The sequence below is a fragment of the Equus quagga genome, chromosome 9 (genome assembly GCF_021613505.1).
Source record: "Equus quagga isolate Etosha38 chromosome 9, UCLA_HA_Equagga_1.0, whole genome shotgun sequence".
NCBI lineage: Eukaryota > Metazoa > Chordata > Mammalia > Perissodactyla > Equidae > Equus > Equus quagga.
The window spans coordinates 28,380,316-28,401,342 of NC_060275.1; the positions used below are offsets into that span (position 1 = coordinate 28,380,316).

General features: G+C 47.8%; 1 protein-coding gene across 2 annotated transcripts in view; it reads left to right on the plus strand.

Moving 5' to 3' along the window:
* The window catches only part of ST8SIA5 (ST8 alpha-N-acetyl-neuraminide alpha-2,8-sialyltransferase 5), a 65,228-nt gene that overhangs the window by 7,190 nt on the left and 37,011 nt on the right, over positions 1 to 21,027 (plus strand). The window contains exon 2 of one of the 2 annotated variants that reach the window (XM_046672235.1): positions 18,158 to 18,268. The exons of the other annotated variant lie outside the window; for it this stretch is intronic. Coding sequence (XP_046528191.1) covers positions 18,158 to 18,268 — 111 coding nt within the window. The remainder of the gene's footprint in view (positions 1 to 18,157; positions 18,269 to 21,027) is intronic. 2 annotated transcript variants of the gene reach the window in all.

The following is a 21,027-nucleotide window of genomic DNA, read 5'->3' on the forward strand; positions in this document are numbered from 1 at the left end:
AATATGTGGTCCTGTGTGACTGGCATCATTCACTAAGCATAATGTTTTCGAGATTCATCCATGTTGTAGCATGTGTCAGTACTTCATTTCTTTTCATTGATGAATAATAATACATTTATGCATATACCACATTTTATTTATCTATTATTCAGCTGATAGAATTGGGCTTTCCATACTTTTGCTGTTATGAATAAGGCTGCGGTCAGCATTTGTGTACAAGTTTTTGTATGGACATGTGTTTTTATTTCTCTTGGGAATATACCACCAAGTGGAATTGCTGGGTCATGTGGTAAGTCTATGTTTTACCATTTGAGGAATTCCCAGACTGTTTTCCAAAATGGTTACACCATTTTACATTCCCTCCAGCAGTGTATAAGGATTCCAATTTCACCACATTCTTGAAAACACTCGTTATTATCTGTCTTTGATCATAGTCATCATAGTGGTTTTGAAGTGGTATTTCATTGTGGGTTTCAGTTTGCATTTCCCCGATGCACATCCTTTTGTGTGCTTATTATTGGCCATTTGTATATATTCTTTGGAGAAATGTCCATTCAGATCCTTTGCCCATTTTTAAATTGGATGATTTGTCTTTTTATTATTGAGTTGTGAGAGTTCTTTATAGATTCCAAATATAAGTCCCTTATCAGATACATGATTTGAAAAACATTTCTCTCTTTTTTTGGGCTGTCTTTTCACTTTCTTGATGTTCTTTGAAGCATGAAAGTTTTCAGGTTTGATGAGCTCTAATCCATCTGTTTTCTGTTGTTGTTGTTTGCTTGTGCTTTAGGTATCATATGTAAGAAACCATTGCCTGTGACCAATGTCCAGTGTCACAAAGATTTACCCGTATGTTTTCTTCTAAGAGTTTTATAGTTTTAGCTTTTGTGTTGAGGTCTTTGATACATTTTGAGTTAATTTTTGTATATGGTGTGATTAATCCTGATTTTAAAGGGAATGGTGGTAAAATGTCACCATTGAGTGTATCTGCTTGGTTTTTGTTTGTTTTTGTAGCTATCCGCTAATAGGTAAAGAAAGTTCCCTTGTAGACTGTGCTTGTAATGTTTTGCTTTGTTGTGTTGTTTTATTGTGTTTGGGTATTAACTTTATCAAGTGATTTTTCTACATCTGTTGGATAACATGTACTTTTTCTCTTTTGATCTTTTGATGTGGTAAATTACATTAATAGTAATTAAACATAATTTTAGGGATAAACTCAGCTTGTTCATGATATTTATTTTACGTGATGTGAGATTTTGTTGACTAATATTGTTAATTAGGATGTCGTATCTCATGTTGTTAAGTGATAATGACATGTAATTTTCTTTTTTTAATGCTGTCTTTGTCTAGTTTTAAAACCAGTCTTGTAAAATGAGTTGGGAATGTTCCCTCCTTAGTTACTCTCTGGAACGGTTCATGCAAGTTTGAGATCATCTATTCCATGAAAGTTTGGTAGAGCTCACCTGTACAGCCATCTGTACCTAATGTTTTCCTTGTGGGAAGACTTGAGGTTACTAATTGCATTTCTTTAATGGTTAAAGATTATTTAGGTTTTTTTTATTTCTTCAATTAATTTTGGCAAATTATATTTTTATAGAAATTTTTTGAAAAATTTCAGATTTACTCATACAAAGTTCATAATATTCTCTATGACATCTAGAGTTTTGGCCCCTTTTTTATTCCTAACATTGTTTATTTGTTTCTTTTTTCTATTTTTGAATGCTATTTATTAAATGACCAGCTTTTGACGGTTCATTTTTCTCTTGTATTTTTGCTTTCTATTTCATTAATTTTTATGCTTTGGTTTTATTCTTAGGATTCTTTTTCTAACTTCTTCAGTTAGATACTTATCTCTTTAATTTTCAGTCTTTTTTGTTTTCTAATGTAAACTTTAAGGTTATAAAGTTTCCTCTAAATGCTTCTCTGGTTGTATCCCTTACGTTTTGGGATGATAGTAATGATGATGATGATAACAACTCAGAATTGTACCTCATTTACTGTGTGCCAGGTACTCATCCAAGTGCTTTATCTATTACCTTACTGAATTCTAACAACGAGTAATAGATACTATTACTATTCTCATTTTATAGATGAGGGAACTAAGGCACAGTGAGGTTAAATAGTTTGTTTAAGGTCATACATCTAGGTACTACCAGAAGTATTTTTTTTTACTTGAATTCCAAGTATTTTCTAATTTCTGTCATGGTTTATTTTTTTTGCTCATAAATTTAGAAATGTTTTAAAATTTCCAAATACCTTCTTTTTTTACTGACTTTTTTGAATTTTTAACTCAAATGCATTGTGGTAAGAGAACGTGGTATCTTTGATGTTGATTCCTTGAAATTTATTGAGATTTGCTTTGTGGTCCAGTATGTGGTTGATTTTCATGAGTATTATGTGTATACTTGAAAAAAAATGTGATTCTCTCATTATTAGATGCAGTCTTCTTACATGTATGTTCAGTAAAGTGGGGCTGGCCCCATGTCCGAATGGTTAAGTTCGCGGGCTCTGCTTTGGCAGCCCAGGGTTTCACTGGTTCAGATGCTGGGCGTGGACCCAGCACCGCTCATCAGGCCATGCTGAGGCGGCGTCCCCCATAGCACAATCAGAAGCACTCACAACTCGACTATACAAGTGTGTACTGGGGGGCTTTGGGGAGAAGAAGAAAAAAAAAAGAATAATAGCAACAGATGTTAGCTCAGGTGCCAATCTTTAAAAATAAATAAATAAGGAGGTTTTATATTCTTCAATCATCTGTATTCTTGTTGATTTATTTTTTAGTCTGCTTGATCTATCAGTTTCTAAAATATGTGTGTTGAAATCTTTCTCCATGATAGTGGATTTATCAGTTTCTCCTTATCACCTTTTACTGTATGCATATTGAAATGATGTTATTAGATGCATAGTAGTTTAGGTGTATCATCTTCCTAGTGAACTGAATCTTTTGTTATAATGTAGTGACTTTATTTCTAGTAATACTTTGAGCCTTAAAGTCTATTTTGTCTGATATTAATATAGTGAGACAGCTTTCATTTGGTAAGTATTTGCTTGTCATCACTGTCTCTATCCTTTCTTTCAACCTTTCCATGACTTTTGATTCCATGTCTATGTAGCTAGTGTATAGTTACAGTTTTTATATTTAGTTTGACAATCTCTGTCTTTTACCTGGAAAGTTTAGTGGATCTACATTTATTGTGATTACTGGGGAATAAGGATTTGTTTCTACCATGATATTTTGTGTTTTTTATGTATCCTGCTTTTTCGCCTGTCCTGCTTTTGGGATTATTTGTGTTTTCCTGGCTTTAGGAGGAGACCCTCATGAGACCCTCCACCTTGGGTAGGCCCTGTGGCCCTTACAAGGGAAGTGTGATCCATGGGGTTTGGCCGATGCCCTTAGGGCAGCTGCTGGCTTTAGAACTCATCTACTCCTTCTTTCCTTGCCAGCTCACGTGTCCATTTTAGAAGGCATTTTATACATATTTTAATCATTGTTTTAGTGTTTTGTAGAGAGAGATGTTGCAGATTGGGTTCCCTGGAAAGCAGATTCTGAGCCAGAGATTAGAGCGCAGGATGTTTATGAAGATGTGTTCTTGGTATCGATACCTGAAGACGGGAGAAGAAGTAAGATTGAGCTGAGGGAGAAAGTGAGCTGCAGTGCAGTCCAGAGAAGGCCTGAGCCAACCCTAGAGGGCGCCCTGGAGAGTTGCCCTGAGTTAAGGCCTCCTCAGGGGTGAGAATGCCGGCTTTTATACCTCTGTGTTGAATTTTCGGTCGTTGGCTGTGGGCTGCCTCTGGACGAGGATGTAATCATGGTCAAGTCAGCTCTGCTCACCTGAGGCAATTCCCAGAGGGGACTGAGAGTCGGGGGGCTGTCAACTCTTGGCATCCCCAGCAGGTGGGGAAGAAACCCTTCCTTCCTGAAGGGGCACCTGCCACAGAGGGATTTTTAGTCTGCTGTTTTGCCAGAAATGAAAGGCCTTGAAGGTCTCCATCCCTAACCCCTTCCCCAAACAAAAGTCTCACCCCCTAGGATCAGTCTGTGCCTGAAGCCCCACTCTGGTCCACCCAGGGACTTTTACACACATCAGGTCTGCCCTGACTCTGTGCCTTTCCCCACACTGTGTCTCCACCTGCCATGCCTTCCTGCTGCCTCTTTGCCAGTCCAAATCCTGCTTCTCCTTCCACTCTCCACCCTGTGTTCTCCCCCTGCTCTGAATGCACAGCGCTGTGCTGTCTGTACTCAGCACGTTCTGCCCAGCACTGTCCTGTTGCTTTCTGTGACTGGACAGCGGCCAGGAGGTGGCGCCGGGCCTGTTTTGTCCTGCCCTGTGTAGAGAGGACTCTCCTCTCCTCTGTCTTCCTTCCAGCCCGCCTCTCTCCTGAGCCTCGAGGATCCAGATCTGGGCTGCCTGCATGTGGCTGGTGCAGGCCTGAGACTCGAGACTATGAAACTGGGTCAAGGAAAAGTACAGCCTGACTTTGTGCTGTATCCGAAGTGTGATTGGAAGGCGCTCGTTGCGGAGCCAACTCTCCCCCTACCCGGGGGACAAAGCCTCTTGTTCAACTGCCCAGAGAAACAGGCACAGCCCCAGGAGGTGGGGACCATGGGGACTGGAGGATCTATCCGGGGGGTGGTTCTGGAGGGGGAGGGTGCCTAGTGGGATGGGGCGGAGGCGGAGGGTGCCCTAGAGAGGAGGAAGGAGCTGCGCTGACCGCCGCTGGGGGTGTGTGCTATGCTGGCAGAACACCTACAGTTTTGCTGATTAGAGCAGGTGTTCGCCGAGCACCTCCTACAGGGCTGGGACTAGGGTGAGGCAAACAAGGCATCCAGGGGACAAAATTTAAGGGGCCTCCCTCTCAGGTGTCGACCTTGCACTTGCATGAGCCTGAGAGAGGGGCCACCCTCAATTTTGTGGCCTGGGCACCTTCTTGCCTCACCCTAGTCCTAGCCCTGGTCTTCTGGCTGCCCAGCCTGCACTAGGTGGTAGAAGTTAGCATCCTGTCGCTTCCCCAGATGTCCCTCAGGGACACAGTGCTGCCCTCTCATTCTTCTCCTTTGCCCATCTCTCTCTCCAGTCCTTTTCTTTTTGACATTTGTACTTCCCAGGAAAATTTTACCTCTTAGAGGATCTAATTTCTCCTAATTTAAATGAAATAATCCTCACGTTGGTCCTGTTAAACAGATATAATCATGCTCATTTAATACTCACTCAGAGAGGGTAACTTGTGTAAGATCACACAGCTTGTAAGACCCCTGTAAGAGATTTTTTTTTTCTTTGAGGCAGATTAGCCCTGAGGTAACATCTGCCACCAATAGTCCTTTTTTTTTTTGCTGAGGAAGATTGGCCCTGAACGAACATCTGTGCTCATCTTCCTCTATTTTGTATGTGGGATGCCTGCCACAGCATGGCTTGATAAGCAGTGTGTGCCTGGGATCCGAACTGGCCAACCCCAGGCTACCAAAGCGGAGCATGCAAACTTAACCACTACACCACAAGGCAGGCTCAGTTTTCTTTTTTGCTGAGAAAGATTCACCCTGAGCTAACATCTGTTGCTAATCTTCCTCTTTTTGCTTGAGGACGATTTGCCCTGAGTTAACATCTATGCCAGTCTTCCTCTGTTTTCTATGTGAGTCACCACCATAGTGTGGCCACCAACAAATGGTGTATAGGTACACGCCCAGGATCTGAGCCAGGGCCGCTGAAGTGGAGCATGCCAAACTTGACCACTAGGCCACTCAACCACGGGGCCAACTCAACAGATGTTTTATTCATCTCTGAATTCCCAGGCAGGACCTAGCACGGTGCCTGACATTAACTGTTGAATACACGGATGCATACAAATCCTGAAACTTTTTCCTAACAACCAATGAACATCCATTAGACACTCATTCAGCTTTGTGCTGGGGCAGAGGAGATGTTACTAAAGAATTATTAGGTATGGTACATGTCCTTGAGCAACTTACAAAACACTTAAAAGACAAAAAACATGTAAGACAGTGTATGAATAAATTCGCAATCATGTGGCATAGCCTGTGACCTTGTAGGTTTCTAAGGAGACAGCCGTCAGCGTGGTGAGTAGCCAGGGGTGATCTGACGTGGGCTTCAGAGAACTAGTGGGTGTCAGAGACTGGATTTGGGGGGAATCCAGGGGACAGGCTTGGGTGTTGAGGCTGGAGGAGCAGGTGATGGAAGCCATCGAAGGCTTTTCAATTTCTTTTTATTCCCTAGTGCTCTGTGAGACCAGTGGCCTCTCTGGTCTCAGATATTCTTATGCAATGTGAACGGGTGGCCCAGATGGCTCTTCTCTCTCCCAGCTCTGAGGATGTGGGTCACAGGGGCCAGCCCTTCAGGAGAATGGCTTGGGCCTGGCTTTGCCAGCCTCCTTTGAGAGGGGGCCACAGGTCCTGCAGAACCCCTGGATCGTGGCGTACGGAAACGAGGCAGGTAAGCCAGGAGATGTGAGTTGGATGCCACGCATAGAGGGTGCTAGGGTTATTGGGAGAATAAAGTACATCCATACTCACTCCAGCCTGAGATCCTGTTGATTGGCGCTGCCTATGCCGTCTCTGACCAAGCGAAGCCCCAGCCTCCCCCTCACTCCCCTGCAAGATCGGTCCAGGGATCCGTGTTTCCCAGGATCACCGTTGCAACTTCCCTGAAAATAAACCACACCTCCAAAAGAAGCCTTAAAGGAGGCAAGGATTTCCAAGTGTTTTCTCTTTCTTCCCTGTCAGGCTATGTTGCTGTCCTTTTGATGCAAGCTCACTGCTCTGGGTCCCCGTCCCACACCAGTGCCTGCAGAGCTGATGTCCACACTGTGGCCCCACCCAGGGCCCACTAGCTAGTGAAGTGCCATTCTGCCTTCTTGGTTCAGGTTGATGAATTGGTTCATTCATTGACTCACTCACTCCTTCATTCACTCATTCGTTCATCCAGCAAGCATAGACTGAGTGCCCTTTATGCACTAGATCTGTGGTGTCCACTGTAGTAGCCACTGGCCATTATAGCTCCTGAGCACTGGAAGTGTGGTTAGTCTAAACTGAGATGTGCTGTCTGTAAGTACAAAATACACACTAGATTCGAAGACATAATACAAATATATATATATATATATATATAGCATATCTCATTATGTTTTTACATTTTGAAATGATAATATTTTGGATATATTAGGTTAAATAAAAATATATTATTAAAATTAATTTCCCCTGTTTGTTTTGACTTCTTCAGAAACTTTTTATTTTGAGAAATGTAGATTCACACACAGTTGTAAGAAATGATACAGAGGGAACCTGTATACCTTCTCCTCTTTCCCCAAGTGGTAACATCTTGCAAAACTGCAGTCCAACATCACGACCAGGAAATTAACATTGATGCAATCCATCAACCTTAATCAGATTTCCCCAGTTTTTCATGCACTCATTTGTGTGTCTGTGTGTATTTAGTTCTGTGTGATTTTATTACGTGTTTTTATTTTTTTATGATATGGCTTCTAGAACATTGTAAATTATGTATGTAGCTCCTGGTATATTTCTGTTGGATGGCACAGCTCTACCGCTGGTTACCAAGATGTATGAAACAGCTTTGCTCTCAAGGGGCCATCAGAGGAGAGGGACCCAGTACACGTGAAAAGTTTACAAACTCTCCAGTACACTAAGTGCCAATGGGCTGGAGTGCTGAGACAGAGAGATCGCTATGGCCTAGGACTGAATAGAAAGGTGTGTCTTAAACCGAGAAAGAAGGTTACTCGTTTGAAGCAGGGTAAAGGCTCTGGTCCTCCCCACTTGGCTCCCTCTCCCTCAACCCCACCCTGTACCATTTCTCCTCCTTCCTCTGCAGAGGCTCAAAGGGTGCCCCAGGGTTCCACAGAGTCAAGTTTGGGAACCACTGGACAAGGGTGAGGATTTAAGTGGAGTCTTGAAGGAAAAGTAAGATTTTGCCCTAGAGGATTAAAGAGACAACTCCAGGTGCATCAGTTTGCTAGGACTGCTCTAGCAAAGCACCACAGATTGGGGGCTGAAACGACAGAAAGTTACTGCTGCACAGTTCTGGAGGCTGGGAGTCCAAGATCAAGGTGTCAGCAGGGTTGGTTCCTTCTGAGGCTGTGAGGGAGAATCTGTTCCATGCCTCTGCCCTAGCTGCTGGTGGTTTGCTCCTCATCTTTGGTGTTCCTTGCCTTACAGATCTCTGCCTTCATCTTCACATGCCTTTATCTTCTCCCTGGGTATGTGTCTGTGTCCAAATTCCCCCCACCCTTTTTTTTTTCAAAAATATATTTTATATTTATTCTAATTTTTTTTTTATTTGGGGGGAGGAAGATTGGCCCTGACCTAACATCTGTTGCAAATCTTCCTCTTTTTGCTTGAGGAAGATTGGCCCTGACCTAACATCTGTGCCAATCTTCCTTTATTTTGTATGTGGGATGCCACCATGGCATGGCTCGATGAGCCGTGTGTAGGTCTGTGCCTGGGAACCGAACCCATGAACCCTGGGCCACCAAAGCACAGCACACGAACTTAACCACTATGCTACTGGGCTGGCCCCAAATTTTCCCTTTTTATAAGGACATCAGTCATATAAGACTAGGGGCTCACTCGACTCCAATATGACCTCATCTTGGCTAATTACATCTGTAAAGACCCTATTTCCAAATAAGGTCACTGTCACATATGCTGGGAGTTGGGACTTCAACATATGACTTTTGCAGGGGAGACAGTTCAACCCATAACAGTGAGAGGAACTAGCCACTCAAAGGCCAGGGCAGGAATGAAATGGTTGGAGAAATTCAGCTGGACTGGGTTCTGAAGGCTTGAGGGAGAGTGTGGGGACTAACCTTGGCACACGTGCACACGCAGAATAGAGACATGTGATAAGTTGGAGAGAATAGAATGAGTGGGAGCTCTTGACCGAGAGCGGTTGCAATGAATGCTGGGATGAGTATTTTGGGGGACTGCTACCCATGTCCACATCACTCACTGCCCTCCAAGAAGGAAGGGGTCCCCATTCTGTTTGCTGGGGTGCACTGCTTGGGGCCTGAGTGCTAGAGGAGAGCTGGAAAGTGTGTGTACCCTCATGCTCCCCTGCTACCCCAGGCTCCTGCAGGCAGCCCCTCCTTGATATAAATGTTGACCAAATATTTAATGAAGAGTAGTTGGAAGAGGCATGACATTATTGGGTGGCCTGAGGTCCCCACTTGTTGGGCCTAGTGCTGAGGTAAGGTAGGGTAGGCAGTGGAGGTCTGGAATGCCAGGCTAGGCAGCAGGACCATTTGGAGGTCGGCCTGGGGGCCCCGGGCTCCCCTGCAGTGCAGAGGCTGGGGCCGTGAGGTGGTCTCAGAGCTGTGCCTAGAGCTTGTCTGGTTTCTCTCTGGACCCCTCCGATGGCCGGGTGCCCCTGTGTGCACCCTCTCCTGCCCTTGCCTTGGTACTGCCAGTACTTGGACCCCTCTGGGTCCTGCCCCAGCCACTCCTTAGCTAGCGACCTCCGCAGAACCGTGGACAGCCTTGGAATCCAGGAGGCTCCCTCTGCTCACTGGGACTCTGGGTCCCAGGCCTGGGGGCTCTCAACAGGGCCAACCCTCTGCCACCCATAGATTTCCCCACCCATTTGAGTGCCTGCCACCCGCTCCCTTTTCCCCTCTGAGAGAGGAGAGCATGGGGGGGCTAGACTGGGGAGCCCCCCAAACTCCTCTCCTCCCTCGGGATGCTCCCACCTGCAGCATCTTTTCTGTTGCCCCAAATGAAAGGCCCCACAGGCAAACCCTGGGGAATGAACCCACTTCCCTTTCCCCCTGCGGTTCCGCTGCGGGGAACGTTACCGTCTGGCGCTTCACAGGAAATAACGGGAGTCACTAGTGAGTCAGGAACGAGGGCAGGCAAGGAGGAACGTGGAACCTGGTAGTTGTGCCCATTAATCCCGCTGAAAGGGCTTCCCAGCTAGCAGGCATTTCTGCTTTGATCTGGGCGGGAAGGGGGCACCTTCTCTGGGAGGCCTTTCCTAACCGCCCACCCTGGCTCCTTATGTGGACCTGGGCAGGGCAGAGGACTGTGGGAGGAGGAGGGCAGTCTGGACACCCCGGGAAGGTCCTAGCTCAGGGACTCCCAGGCGACCCAGCTGAGTCCTTTGCTCCTCAGAAGATGACATTGGGCCGACCTCCCTCCTAGATGGCTTTGAGGGACCCAAGAGAGGTGGCGCTGCTTCTCTGAACTCATGCCACATTACCTGCCACCTGCCCCTGGCTCACTCGGCCCCAGCTGCATGGACCACCCAGCCAGCCCTAGAAGAAGTCATCATACTCACGCCTCGGGGCCACTGCAGGTGCTGGTCCCCCCTGGATCATTCTTGCCCAGGATCCACCTGCCCCCTCATCACCCACTTCTTGTCCTGCTCAGATGTCACCTTGTCAGAGAGAAGCCCCTCTGTGGACCAGCACGCCGTACCCACCCAAATTCTTATCCCCCTCGCCTCCCTTTATTTTTTCTCACAGCATTTTGACCATCTGACACTTTGCATATTGTGTCCCTATGAGTTCATTGTTGTATCTGTCTCCTTCTGGTAGAAATTAGGTGTCGTTGAGGCAAGGCCTTTCCTGGTTTGTTCGCTGTTGAAGCCCAGCACGCAGCCTGGCATGGCTGTTTGATAAGAATAGAATAACATAATGAAATAAATATTGGATGTGCATGCATATATTTAATAAAATAAAGATAGCATGAATTGATAAAGGAAAGATGTCCTCAGTCAGCTGTGAGGTACAATGCAAGTGATTTGCTGACGAATAATGACGAGTGGTTGTACATTTCATTTCACAAGCTTGGTGTGAAAGAAATGGCTGACTTCCTCATTTTCTTTTAATTAAGCAAAAGAATCAACCTTATCCACCAGGTGGTGGGAAATTGAGTCTATCAATTGAGTTGCCTTCCGTCCACTCGCCCAGGATCCTGTGAAGGTCCTGGAGGCTTATATAGAACAGGAGTTGGGGGCACTCCCCCAGCTACCCCGCCCCAGCCAATCTGCTCCCTGCTCCCTGGAGACTTCTGGAGCCCTGGGTCCAGCTCCCGCGGTGCCCCAACTGGCGAGCTTTCTGCAGCCCTGCTGTCCATTTAGAGGGAGGACATGGAGGAGGAACCGCAAACCACCACAGTGGGCTTCCTGGACTTGAGGAATCTGCTCAGCCATGGTCTCACCACTTGCACATCCCTTCCCAGACCCCAGGGCGCTCCCGCTTCCTCCAGGATAGCCTAGCACAATTTCCTCAGTGAACTGCGAAGATTTCTGCCCCCACAACCCACATGGCCCTACAGTAAGAGGCTAAAAAAGCCAAGCTACCTTCTTGGAATGGGGGAGGGAAATAAAAATGAATAATTCAATAGATCATCCTCCCAGGAGAGTTAAGCACTGATGTTTTGTGAATGATTTTCTTCTTTTATTATGTTTTTTCAAATAGAGCAGACTCAAGGTTATCCTTGTAAGAATAGCAGCTCAGTCATTTGCATTCCTGTTATATGCCATGTCGCCTGAGAGGGAAAGAGGTGTTTACAGGCTGGGCTCTGGAATTGCTCTCACTTCGGCTGCCTCTGTGGGTGCCTTTGCGATGGGGAGCACGTCTATAGTGCATGAGGCAAAAGGCTGAGGGTTGCTGACCCAGCCCCCAAGATGGACCACCCCAAGATGTGCTGTGCACAGTTGGCTCGACAGATGGGATCCATAACTTTGGTGGCAAGAGGACTGAACTGGAGTCAGGACTCCTGGGTTCCAGGCTTAGCTGTGCCAACAGCTGGCTGAGTGGGAGCTTCCCGCTCTGTGCCTCACTTTCCTCCGCTGTGATGGATGATCCCTGCTTGGCCTCCCTCATAGGACTAGGGTCAGGATCGAGTAAGATGATCTCAGTCGGGGCTGCCACTGGGGGTCCCCAGGCTGCATGCAGCCTGCAGCATTGAGTATTTGGTCTGTACAGGGTTTCAAGTTTGAATTAATGGGCGGCACTTAAAAATTAGAAAATTAAAAATAAAAGTCTGGATTTCCAGCATCTCTTGGAAAAATGAACAGAGCAGCAACACAGGGTCTACCTTCCCATATGGCGACAGTGGGCTGGAGCTCAGGGCACCTGCCCTGGCAGGCAGAGCATACACCCCCAGTTCTTGCTGCCTCCATTCCACTCATTCTCTGGGCCCCAGAGGCTTGACTTTGCTCCCTGGAGGAAGTGAAGCGCTTTGTGGGAACATAAAGTATTAATGTATGCTTTTTTAATTGGATTTTTATTGGATGTTTTAGCCAGGGTGTGTTACAGTCTAAGTGGTCCAAGGAGAGTGAAGATGATGACTTGTTGAGGGACAGGAGAGGCCTTATGGGACCATGCCTGACTTTAGAGGTTAATATCATAGAATGAGAGTGGCTTCTCATGGCCAGGGTGGGATCTATCGGGAAGGTAAGGGCACCTGTTCTTGGTGGCCCACTGGCTTGAGACGGAGTTGACTCAAGGAAAAGAGGTGGGTTTGGCTTTGTTCTTGGTCAAGACTTGAGTCAAGAAGGGCTTTCAGCCCAGCTGCTGCAGCTACTTAGGGTCCCCGTCCTCCACATGGGGTTAGGGGAGGAGAGGGGGCTGCAGTCTGGGTGACTCACACAGCAGGTCAGTAGCACCTGGAGGTGCTTGGGTGGCAGCAGTTACTGGGGACAAGGGTGTGAAAACCTATGGAACAACTCCACCCCTCAGATCTCACTGTGAAAACCTGCCCTGGCCTTCTTCTCCTCCTCGTGTTTCCCTTTTGTCTTGATACCAGCTGCCATCCTCGCCATCCCTCCTGTTTGTGCAGCCTGCAGAGTTACCAGAGGCTTTTGCATCTAGTATCTTCTTGAGAAAGTTCAAGAATCATTTGGTCCATCAGTAGGTCCATACTGAGGACTTGCTAATGCTTCTCCAAACAGTATATAAAGTTGTCTGTGATTATTTTATTGTTGTGTTGCTTTGAGGCTAGATTGTTCCTATTTTTTATGTGATTGTAAAAATAGTACATGTTCATTAATGCGTGTAATACGTGTATACATCAATGATACGTGTAAAGCTTTAGAGAGGACAGAAAACTACAAAGAAGCAGGGAAAAAAATCCCTCATTATACCACTCTCAGAGAGATATTCGCTTTTGGGTGTGTTTTCTCCCAGGTTTTCCTGTAAGCATTTTTTTTTTTGAGGAAGATTAGCCCTGAGCTAACTACTGCCAGTTCTCCTCTTTTTCGCTGAGGAAGCCTGGCCATGAGCCAACATCCGTGTCATCTTCCTCTACTTTATATGTGGGACGCCTACCACAGCATGGCGTGCCAAGTGGTGCCTTGTCTGTACCCGGGATCCGAACCGGCGAACCCCGGGCTACTGAGAAGCAGAACGTGCGAACCTAACTGCTGTGCCACTGGGCCAGCCGCTGTAAGCATTTTTTTAAAGAAATAAAATCATAGTGAACTTACACATATATTCTAATTTTTTTTTTTTTGCTTTAAGTTAATGATTTCCCCATGTCATTTAAAATGACTTCATAGATATGATGTTTGGAGTCACATACCCACCCATTGTTTGGTACCACCACAGTGGTTCCAAATTCTCATCCAGAAAGGCGCTTGACACCAATGACCAGCCCAAGGCATTAGCATTAGACATATTTTGTCAACTTGATAGGTTAAAAAATAAGGATTACATTACTTTCATTTGCATGTCTTTTGTTACTAGTGAGATTAAACCCACACCAAAATTTTCTTATGATTATTTTTTGAAAAGGTAGTGTATGCATGTATAAGATTCAAAAAGCACAAAAGGGTGTGGAAGTGGAAAGTAAGACTGCTCACCTTGTCCGCCGACTGTGTCCTTATCTTCTTGGAAGAGAACATTGAGTTACATGCCTTGAAATTGTATATTATTAGATTTAAGCTTTTATACGTTGGTTAGCATTTATAGGTCTGCTTTTGTGCACTGTTTATATCCTTACGTCAAAGGTTGTTCCTCTCCTTTGACAGGTGAGGAAACTGAGGCTTCAGGAGGTGACATGCCAGGAGTGACGCAGTGAATGGTGGAATGTAGGCTCTGGGGAGAGGGGTTGTCTATCGGGGAATCTTTGCAGACAGGTGCTGCTGGGGAGGAGGCACCCGCCTGTGTGGTTATGAAGGCTCTGGAGAAAGTGGCCACCTTTGGGCCAGTGTTAAAGGGACGTGGCAGCTGCAGGCGCGTCTGACTGAGAGGCACTGGGAACGCCTACTTATCCAGAAATTTCTCCCTCATCAAACTGGTGCTGCGGCCTGAAATCTCCCAAAGGCTGCTCAGCAAGTGGGGACCACTGGCTCCTCAGTGAGGACTGGCAGTTTCTGAGAGGAGCCCTACCTAGTCCAGCCTCGGCCTGGCCTACTCCGGCTCTCTGCTTTTTCTGGCTCCTCACACCCCACCCTAGGCCACTTCAGACCCCCTGGCCAGTGCTCACCGCCTCCCCTGAGGCACAAGTGGCCATTTTAGATGAACAGACTGTCAGTTCTTGAGCCCTCAGGACTGCAGAGTCCGCTAGCCCTGAAGAAGACCATGTATAACTGTTGGTTGAAAGAATGCCGTTCTTTGGGAGGTATGAGTAACAGATCATGGGTAAGATATTTTGGGGGCAGGGAGAGGCCCCTGTTGCCCTTCACGTCACACGCCTCCCTGCCCTGTGCCCATTACTAACATTCCTAGAATTCTGTATCCTGAAACTCATCTCTTGGGGTGAGAGTTTGGGAATAGCTCTGTGTCCACAACCCGTTCTCCCATCCCAGGAGGGTTTGACCCAGTGAGCAATCTGCAGGGTGTGCCCAGCTGCCCTGTCTCCTGTTTCTGCCTCTTTCCTGGGACAGCAAAAACCTCCTGCTCTAATTTTCCTCAAGGGGGACCCTGGGGAGGGGGGGATCCCAGAGTTCTGGAACCTAAAGGCACCCGAGTCAGCCCCTTTTCCTCACTCCACTTGCTTAAAGGACGTTGGGTGAGGCAATTTTGTCTCAGGTTTAGATATGCTGCTTCTCTAGAGAGCACTATAAGTGGGTAGGGATGACACACTCACAGAGAGGTAGGCAAAGGAGACCAGGGACTCAGGGCAGAATGAGCTGTGCCAGAGCAGTTATGAGAAGAGTTCTAACTTGGTTCCGAGGCAGCGGGCCCAGGGGGCTCAGGGGAGAGAAGGACCTTTAGCTGGCCTTTAAGGTTGGGTGGGATTTAGGTGAGTGGGGGCATGGGGTGAGGGGAGTGGGAATGCTAAGAGCTAAGGTGGGAGAGTCGAAATTCCACAGTGGCTCACGGAGCAGATGTTTGCATTGGGGTGCTGGCAGAGCTGCAGGCAGCTGCTGGAAGGGCCTCTGAGCTGAGGGTTTGGAACCTTGTCCTTTGGCATTGGGGATTCTTGGAAGGTTCTGAAGCAGAGGAGGGATGTTACTGGCATGCTTCTTAGGAAGCTCCCTCTGATGGCCCTGTTCAGGCTGGCTGGGCAGGGAATGCATGAAGATCTGGAAACAGCTAGGAGGTGGCTGCCCTCCTGTCCTCTACTGACCTGAAGAATGTAGGAATGACAGCGGCTTCAGTCTCCCCGGCAGAGCCCGAGGAGGCCACCGCCTGACACATGACCTTCCTCGGAGGGGGCTTGTGAGGATGGGAGGCAGATGCCATTTCATCCTGAGGCCCCTGGCCAGTCCTCTGGTGATCTGGGCTGCACGCTGAGCCCCACTCTGTGCCTGGAGTCCTGGGCTCTGGCTCTTGAGGAAACCCAAGCATCCACAGTGCCCAGTGCCCCACACCCACAGATTCAGCCTCTTTGGCTCAACCTGCCTGGTGATTCCCACATCTGAGTGGGCACTTGCTGACGCCTGTCCCCAGGCCCACCATATGCAATGGCAGGTGGTGCAGTTACCCACACACTGTGAATGGAGAGCTCCAGACGCAGCCACCACCCTGCACCCCTGTAAAATCATCTCTATTGGCCTCTTCCAGTGCCACAAGTCCCATGTTAGAAATCTGTGACTTTGGATCTTTAATCAAAATGGGAGAGGATCTCAGAGATTCTTTAGGCAAGCCCCTTCATTTTACTATAGTCCATGATTTGTGTTATATAAAAACTTCATCGCTAAATGATCTACAGCAAAGGCAGCAGCTCTAATAATATTAAAAATATTGGATAATGGAAAAGTCTTTTTTTTTTTTTTTTGTGGAAAAAGCGTAGGACTATGGGACAAAAAGGGAGGAGGAAGCAAGGGCCTTGCTGTTTTCTGAATGGACTAAGAAATGGACACATTTGGCTCTGGCTTCAGGCTCTGTCCTGTGAGTTGTGCCTCTTCCTCTCCTGGGCCAGCTCCCCTCTGCCGTGGAGCCTGGAGAGTGTGAGAAGAGAATCAGGGTCACTCAGCAAAGCATCGATCAAGCACCTCATGTGAGCAGCCTTCGGCTAGATGGGCCCTAAGGGGCCTCCTCAGCCCAGTCTGGCTGGAACTCAGGCTCACAGGCCTGGGAGGTGATCTGGACTTCCCAGGCGGGAGGTGGGTGGGCATCGAGGAGCCAGCTCAGCTCATGATCCTCTCAGTCAAGGACTCTCGAGACATGGGCCAGTTCTCCTCACTTGAAAGATGGGAACAGAGAGTTGTGGAAACTTGCCGAAGGTCCCTCAGCTCCTTTGTGGCAGATATGGGTGGGCCAGACAACCATCGCTGTCCCGTTCCCTTAGCTTAGAGGCTATTTATTATGAGGGTTTTATTAAAATTTTTTTTTCCTTTCATCTGTCTCTTTTCCCCTGAGTTCCTTTTTATCCCGTTTGTTTTATTCTCTGCCTTTCAAGTTAAAGCTTTTCTTACATGTCAGGGGTCTTTAACGGCTCATTCATATTTAAGGGTAAGCCAGTCTCTAGAAGGTTCCTTGGAGCTCTGTGCAATGGGCATTGTCTAACAACAGTGCTTCCACCCTAAGTGGGGAGATTTTGCTGCCCAGGGGACACCTGGCAGTGTTTGGAGCCTTTTTTGATCATCACAGCGGGAGGGTGGGAGATGACGTGCTACTGGCATCTTGAAGGTAGAGGCCCGGGATGCTGCTCCACATCCCGCAGTGCGCGGGACAGCCCCACAACAAACAGTGATCCGGCCCCCAATGAAACCCTTCCCTAGCCAATCCCGCAGGGCACGATGGGTGGGACCAGCATTCTGAAGCCATGTGCACCCAGGAAGCTGACTTTCAGGTCAACTCGGCTGTTTTCAGTTTAGTGTCTCTGTATATATGAGGACAACCGTGCAGACCTTCTTTGGGTCAACACCCCAGAGAGCGAACCTCCTAACATCTGTGGGCTGGGCGGTGGTGGGGGGCAGTGCCCAGAATGCTTGGCCTTAAGGATGGGGACCTGGGTGTGTGTGTGTTGGGGGCCTGTCAAACTGCTCCTTATACAAACCTAGAACAATCCTCCTGCTTCTAGCTCCATTTTGTGCTCCTGCCTTCCGTGGTCCCAGGTACCCGCCATTCCTGACCTTTCCTGAGCTGCACCTGGCAAATAGATTTGCTTCTTACAGGTAGACAGGATTCTACTCTCTCTGGTCTAAGGCAATTACCCATCTGCTTTTCATCTTCCAGAATGTTGTCGCCAGCCCCCTCCTATTCTTCCTCCCCGTGCTCTGCCCTTATTCCTTTGCTGTCATTTCAGTCAGTTTGGGGAGGGAGCGGACATAACCACGTGTGTTGAGTCCATCATCTTAAACCAGGAGGAGGGTCCTTACGTGTGGGAAAACTAGATTTCCTTCAAAGCTTTGCATGTGTCTGGGCCTCTGAGGACCGCAAAGTGCCGCCGGGCGATGACTCGTCTGTCTGAGTCTTTAAGGCAGGAACTGAGGGATGTGCCACATAGGAGGTAGAAGACCTGGATCTCACCAAGCCTCAGTTTCCCTGGGTGTACAAGTATGACCTCAGCCTGCGGGAAAAGCAAAATGAGGGGGTGGATGTGGATGAGCAGAGAACGTTGTAAAGGGCCCGGTTTATTACCTTCATCCTCATGGTTGTATGTCACCTTCGTCTGCACTAAATGCGTGATCGAGGTGGATGTGTCACTTGGCACAACGATAGAACGTGGCTCTCTGGTGACGGACTGAACCTAGCACGTGAGCGTTGAGTACCGACTGCCTCGTTCTCTTGCCAGAGGCCTCCAGTTTGGTTGGCAGAGTGGCGACCAGCTGGCCAATTGGACGGGGCTCTTTAATGTCACGGACGACCCAGGAGTGCAGAGCGGCAGTGACTCCAGCAGCTCCAGGTACAGACCCCGGCGAATGACCAGGGAGGGAGGAAGCCCATCCTGGGGTGACCCTGCAGCCCTTGCCCTGTGGCTCACTCCCAGAGCTGCCCTCAGGGAAGAAGCAGGCTCCACATAGTGGCTCAGAACTCACTGCATTTTGGGATCCCACTTATCTCCTTTGACATGAGAGGTGAGGGATGGGACCCAGCCACAACAAAGTAGGGACTCACTGACCCCTCTCTGTGGGGGGTGGGGGTTGAGGGAGGCGGGGAGTCTGGGTCTCAAGCCTCCATTTGAGGTAGGGCATTAGCTCCATTCCTACTGTAGGGATTTCGGATCTCAGCCCGCAAGTGTGTGTAGGTGTGGGGGGGCGGTAGCATCGGGGGGTGGGTGGCATCGGAGGCGGGTGGCATGGGGGCGGGTGTTGGGCGTGGGCTCCCTGCTCCTCTGCAATCCCACTGCTCAGGCAGCTCCTACTCTGCCCACAGGCAAGGCTTACTTTGGCTGGGAAGAACCGTTTCCAAGAGATTTGACTTTCGTACAATCATGTGGTTGTTTCTTCTTGGTCTGCTATAGTGTTTGGAGCTAAAATCAGTAATTAAGGACACTTTATATGTTCAGGAGTAGGAGTTCAGTAAATATTTGTTGAATGAACGAAAATGGACTATTCTCAGACAAGGACAGTCATTGCTGGGAGGGCATTGTGGGGGACTTTTGGGGCAAGGCAGAATGTTCTGTCTGCTTGGAGCTGGGTGTGGCCAGATGGGTTCCAAAAACTGGTTCCTTAATTTTTGCTTTTCTAAATATGAGCTAACTCTCAGATCTATTTCCTTGGGAAAGAGGCCCAAGTTTTCATTGCTGTTAGTTTTGACACCAAAACATTAAATTGATCCCACAGAGGAGAAGTAAACGTGTTTTTCAGGGTCCACCAATACGTGTGATTTTGTTCAATGCTTTGAAAAAGAAAAGATGTGGCTCCCATGTCAGAAACCCAGACAGGCCTTGGAGTGTGGGGTGAGGCCTCAGGGGTCAGGGTCTTATTCTGGCCTTTTAAAAGCATAGTTCTTTCCATCTATGTGCGGTGGAAACCCTGGCCAGCCGTGTGGCCCCTGGGGTGTCACCCAGGGAGAGTGTGGAGTCCAATCTGTCTGTTCCATATGTTGAGCCTCCTATGTTGGCCCTTTTGCCAAGTGACCCGCCCACCCAGATGGGGGGTGTTCTAGGTAACTGAGAGGTTTTGGCCAGGAAATGCTAATCAACTAAGCAAGACGGGACAGGCCCCTGGGAGGCCATTTCTGGGCAGGCAACCCTGGCCTGAGACCACTGCACAAGTTCCATTTCTAACTGTTTCTACTGCCAGCAGCTTTTCTCTTTCCTCTCTCTTTCCACAATTTTGTCTCTAATTTCTCTGCCTCTCTCGCCCCACCTCTTCTCTCCCTTTCTTCCTGCCACCCTTTCTTGGTCTACTTTTCTTTCTCTGTCCCCAGTTCTGGCCTCTCTCCTCCACTTCCCTCCCTCGTCCTCCCTCTCTTGTCTCCCTTCCCTTTATTTTCCCTTCCTCTCTCCCTCTCTCAGTGACTCGGGCCAGCCTCCCCTTCCCCCGACAGGTCAGCAGGGGTCCGTCGTGGGCAGAGACACTGCTGGCCTCTGTCAGTTTGGTTTGGAATTAAGGCAGCCTTTGTTCAACGCCATCACCAGCTGAGTTGATTTCCTTCTGGGGAGCTGCCATTTGACCAAGAACTCCCTTAGTCCCAGAAAAAAAGGTGATGACCACACATCTCAAGTTTTTCTGGGACAATTCCAATTTTAGATCCCAATTTCTGGTTGGCCCCAAAAGTACCCATATACGTGAGGAACCACAATGTGTGTAGTTCCCACATGTGGGAAATAATGGTTAATATAGTTATAACTGATCCGTATGTTGGAGATTTTTCACCTCAGCCTTCTTTAGGTAGGACAGCTCCTGGCAGCAGATTTACAGGAGTTGGGGGAGGGTGTAACAAGGATGCCACGGAAAGTGCTCTGCAGAGTGAAAGTCACCATCCCAGTGGACGCCTCTCTGTGCCTGGAATACGTGACGAGCTTCGGGGTGTTGCTCACCTGCTGGATGATTCAGCGTGGGGCATGTTTTCTATCTATAGTTGTGGGGTGTGTTGGAGTGTGGTACAACCTGTTATCATTTATTGTTAACAGCATTGGAAGGGAAATCAGGAGGTGCCATATATAACCAGAGGATAAAGAGGGGCAATAAAAGCAAATGACTCAAATTGTCTACTCAACCCGGAGCCACAAGGAGAAGGAGCAGGTCCAAATGATAGGTCTGGAAAACTCCAAACAGGACCGCAAAGGAAACCCGGGCCAGATCGTGCTCATAAAGGCTGTGGTCAGGTCTTCTCGTTGGATGTGAGCTGGGGGAAGTCCAGGCCAAGTTGGAAAGTGTGTGTGTTATAAAATATACATGGACATATAGCTTTGTTAATTTCAAGTCTAGGTCTAAAAATGTTGTCCAATAAGCATCCTCAAGGGAACTGCTTTAATGAGTAGATAGGAATAATTTTAAATCAGCTTCTACTTAAGTGGGTGCTTTGAACAAGCAGGAAGTGGTAGTAGTGTGGCACGAAGTAGGTGCTCAGTAAATGTTAACTGAATAAAAGAATGAATTAAGCAGGGACACAGTAAAGGCTATTGGTAAGAAAGCAAAGGTCAGTGTCCCTGAATTCCCCCTTAGAGATTTATTCCTTTGGATTAAACCTTGTCCTCTCTTGGCACTGTCCTTG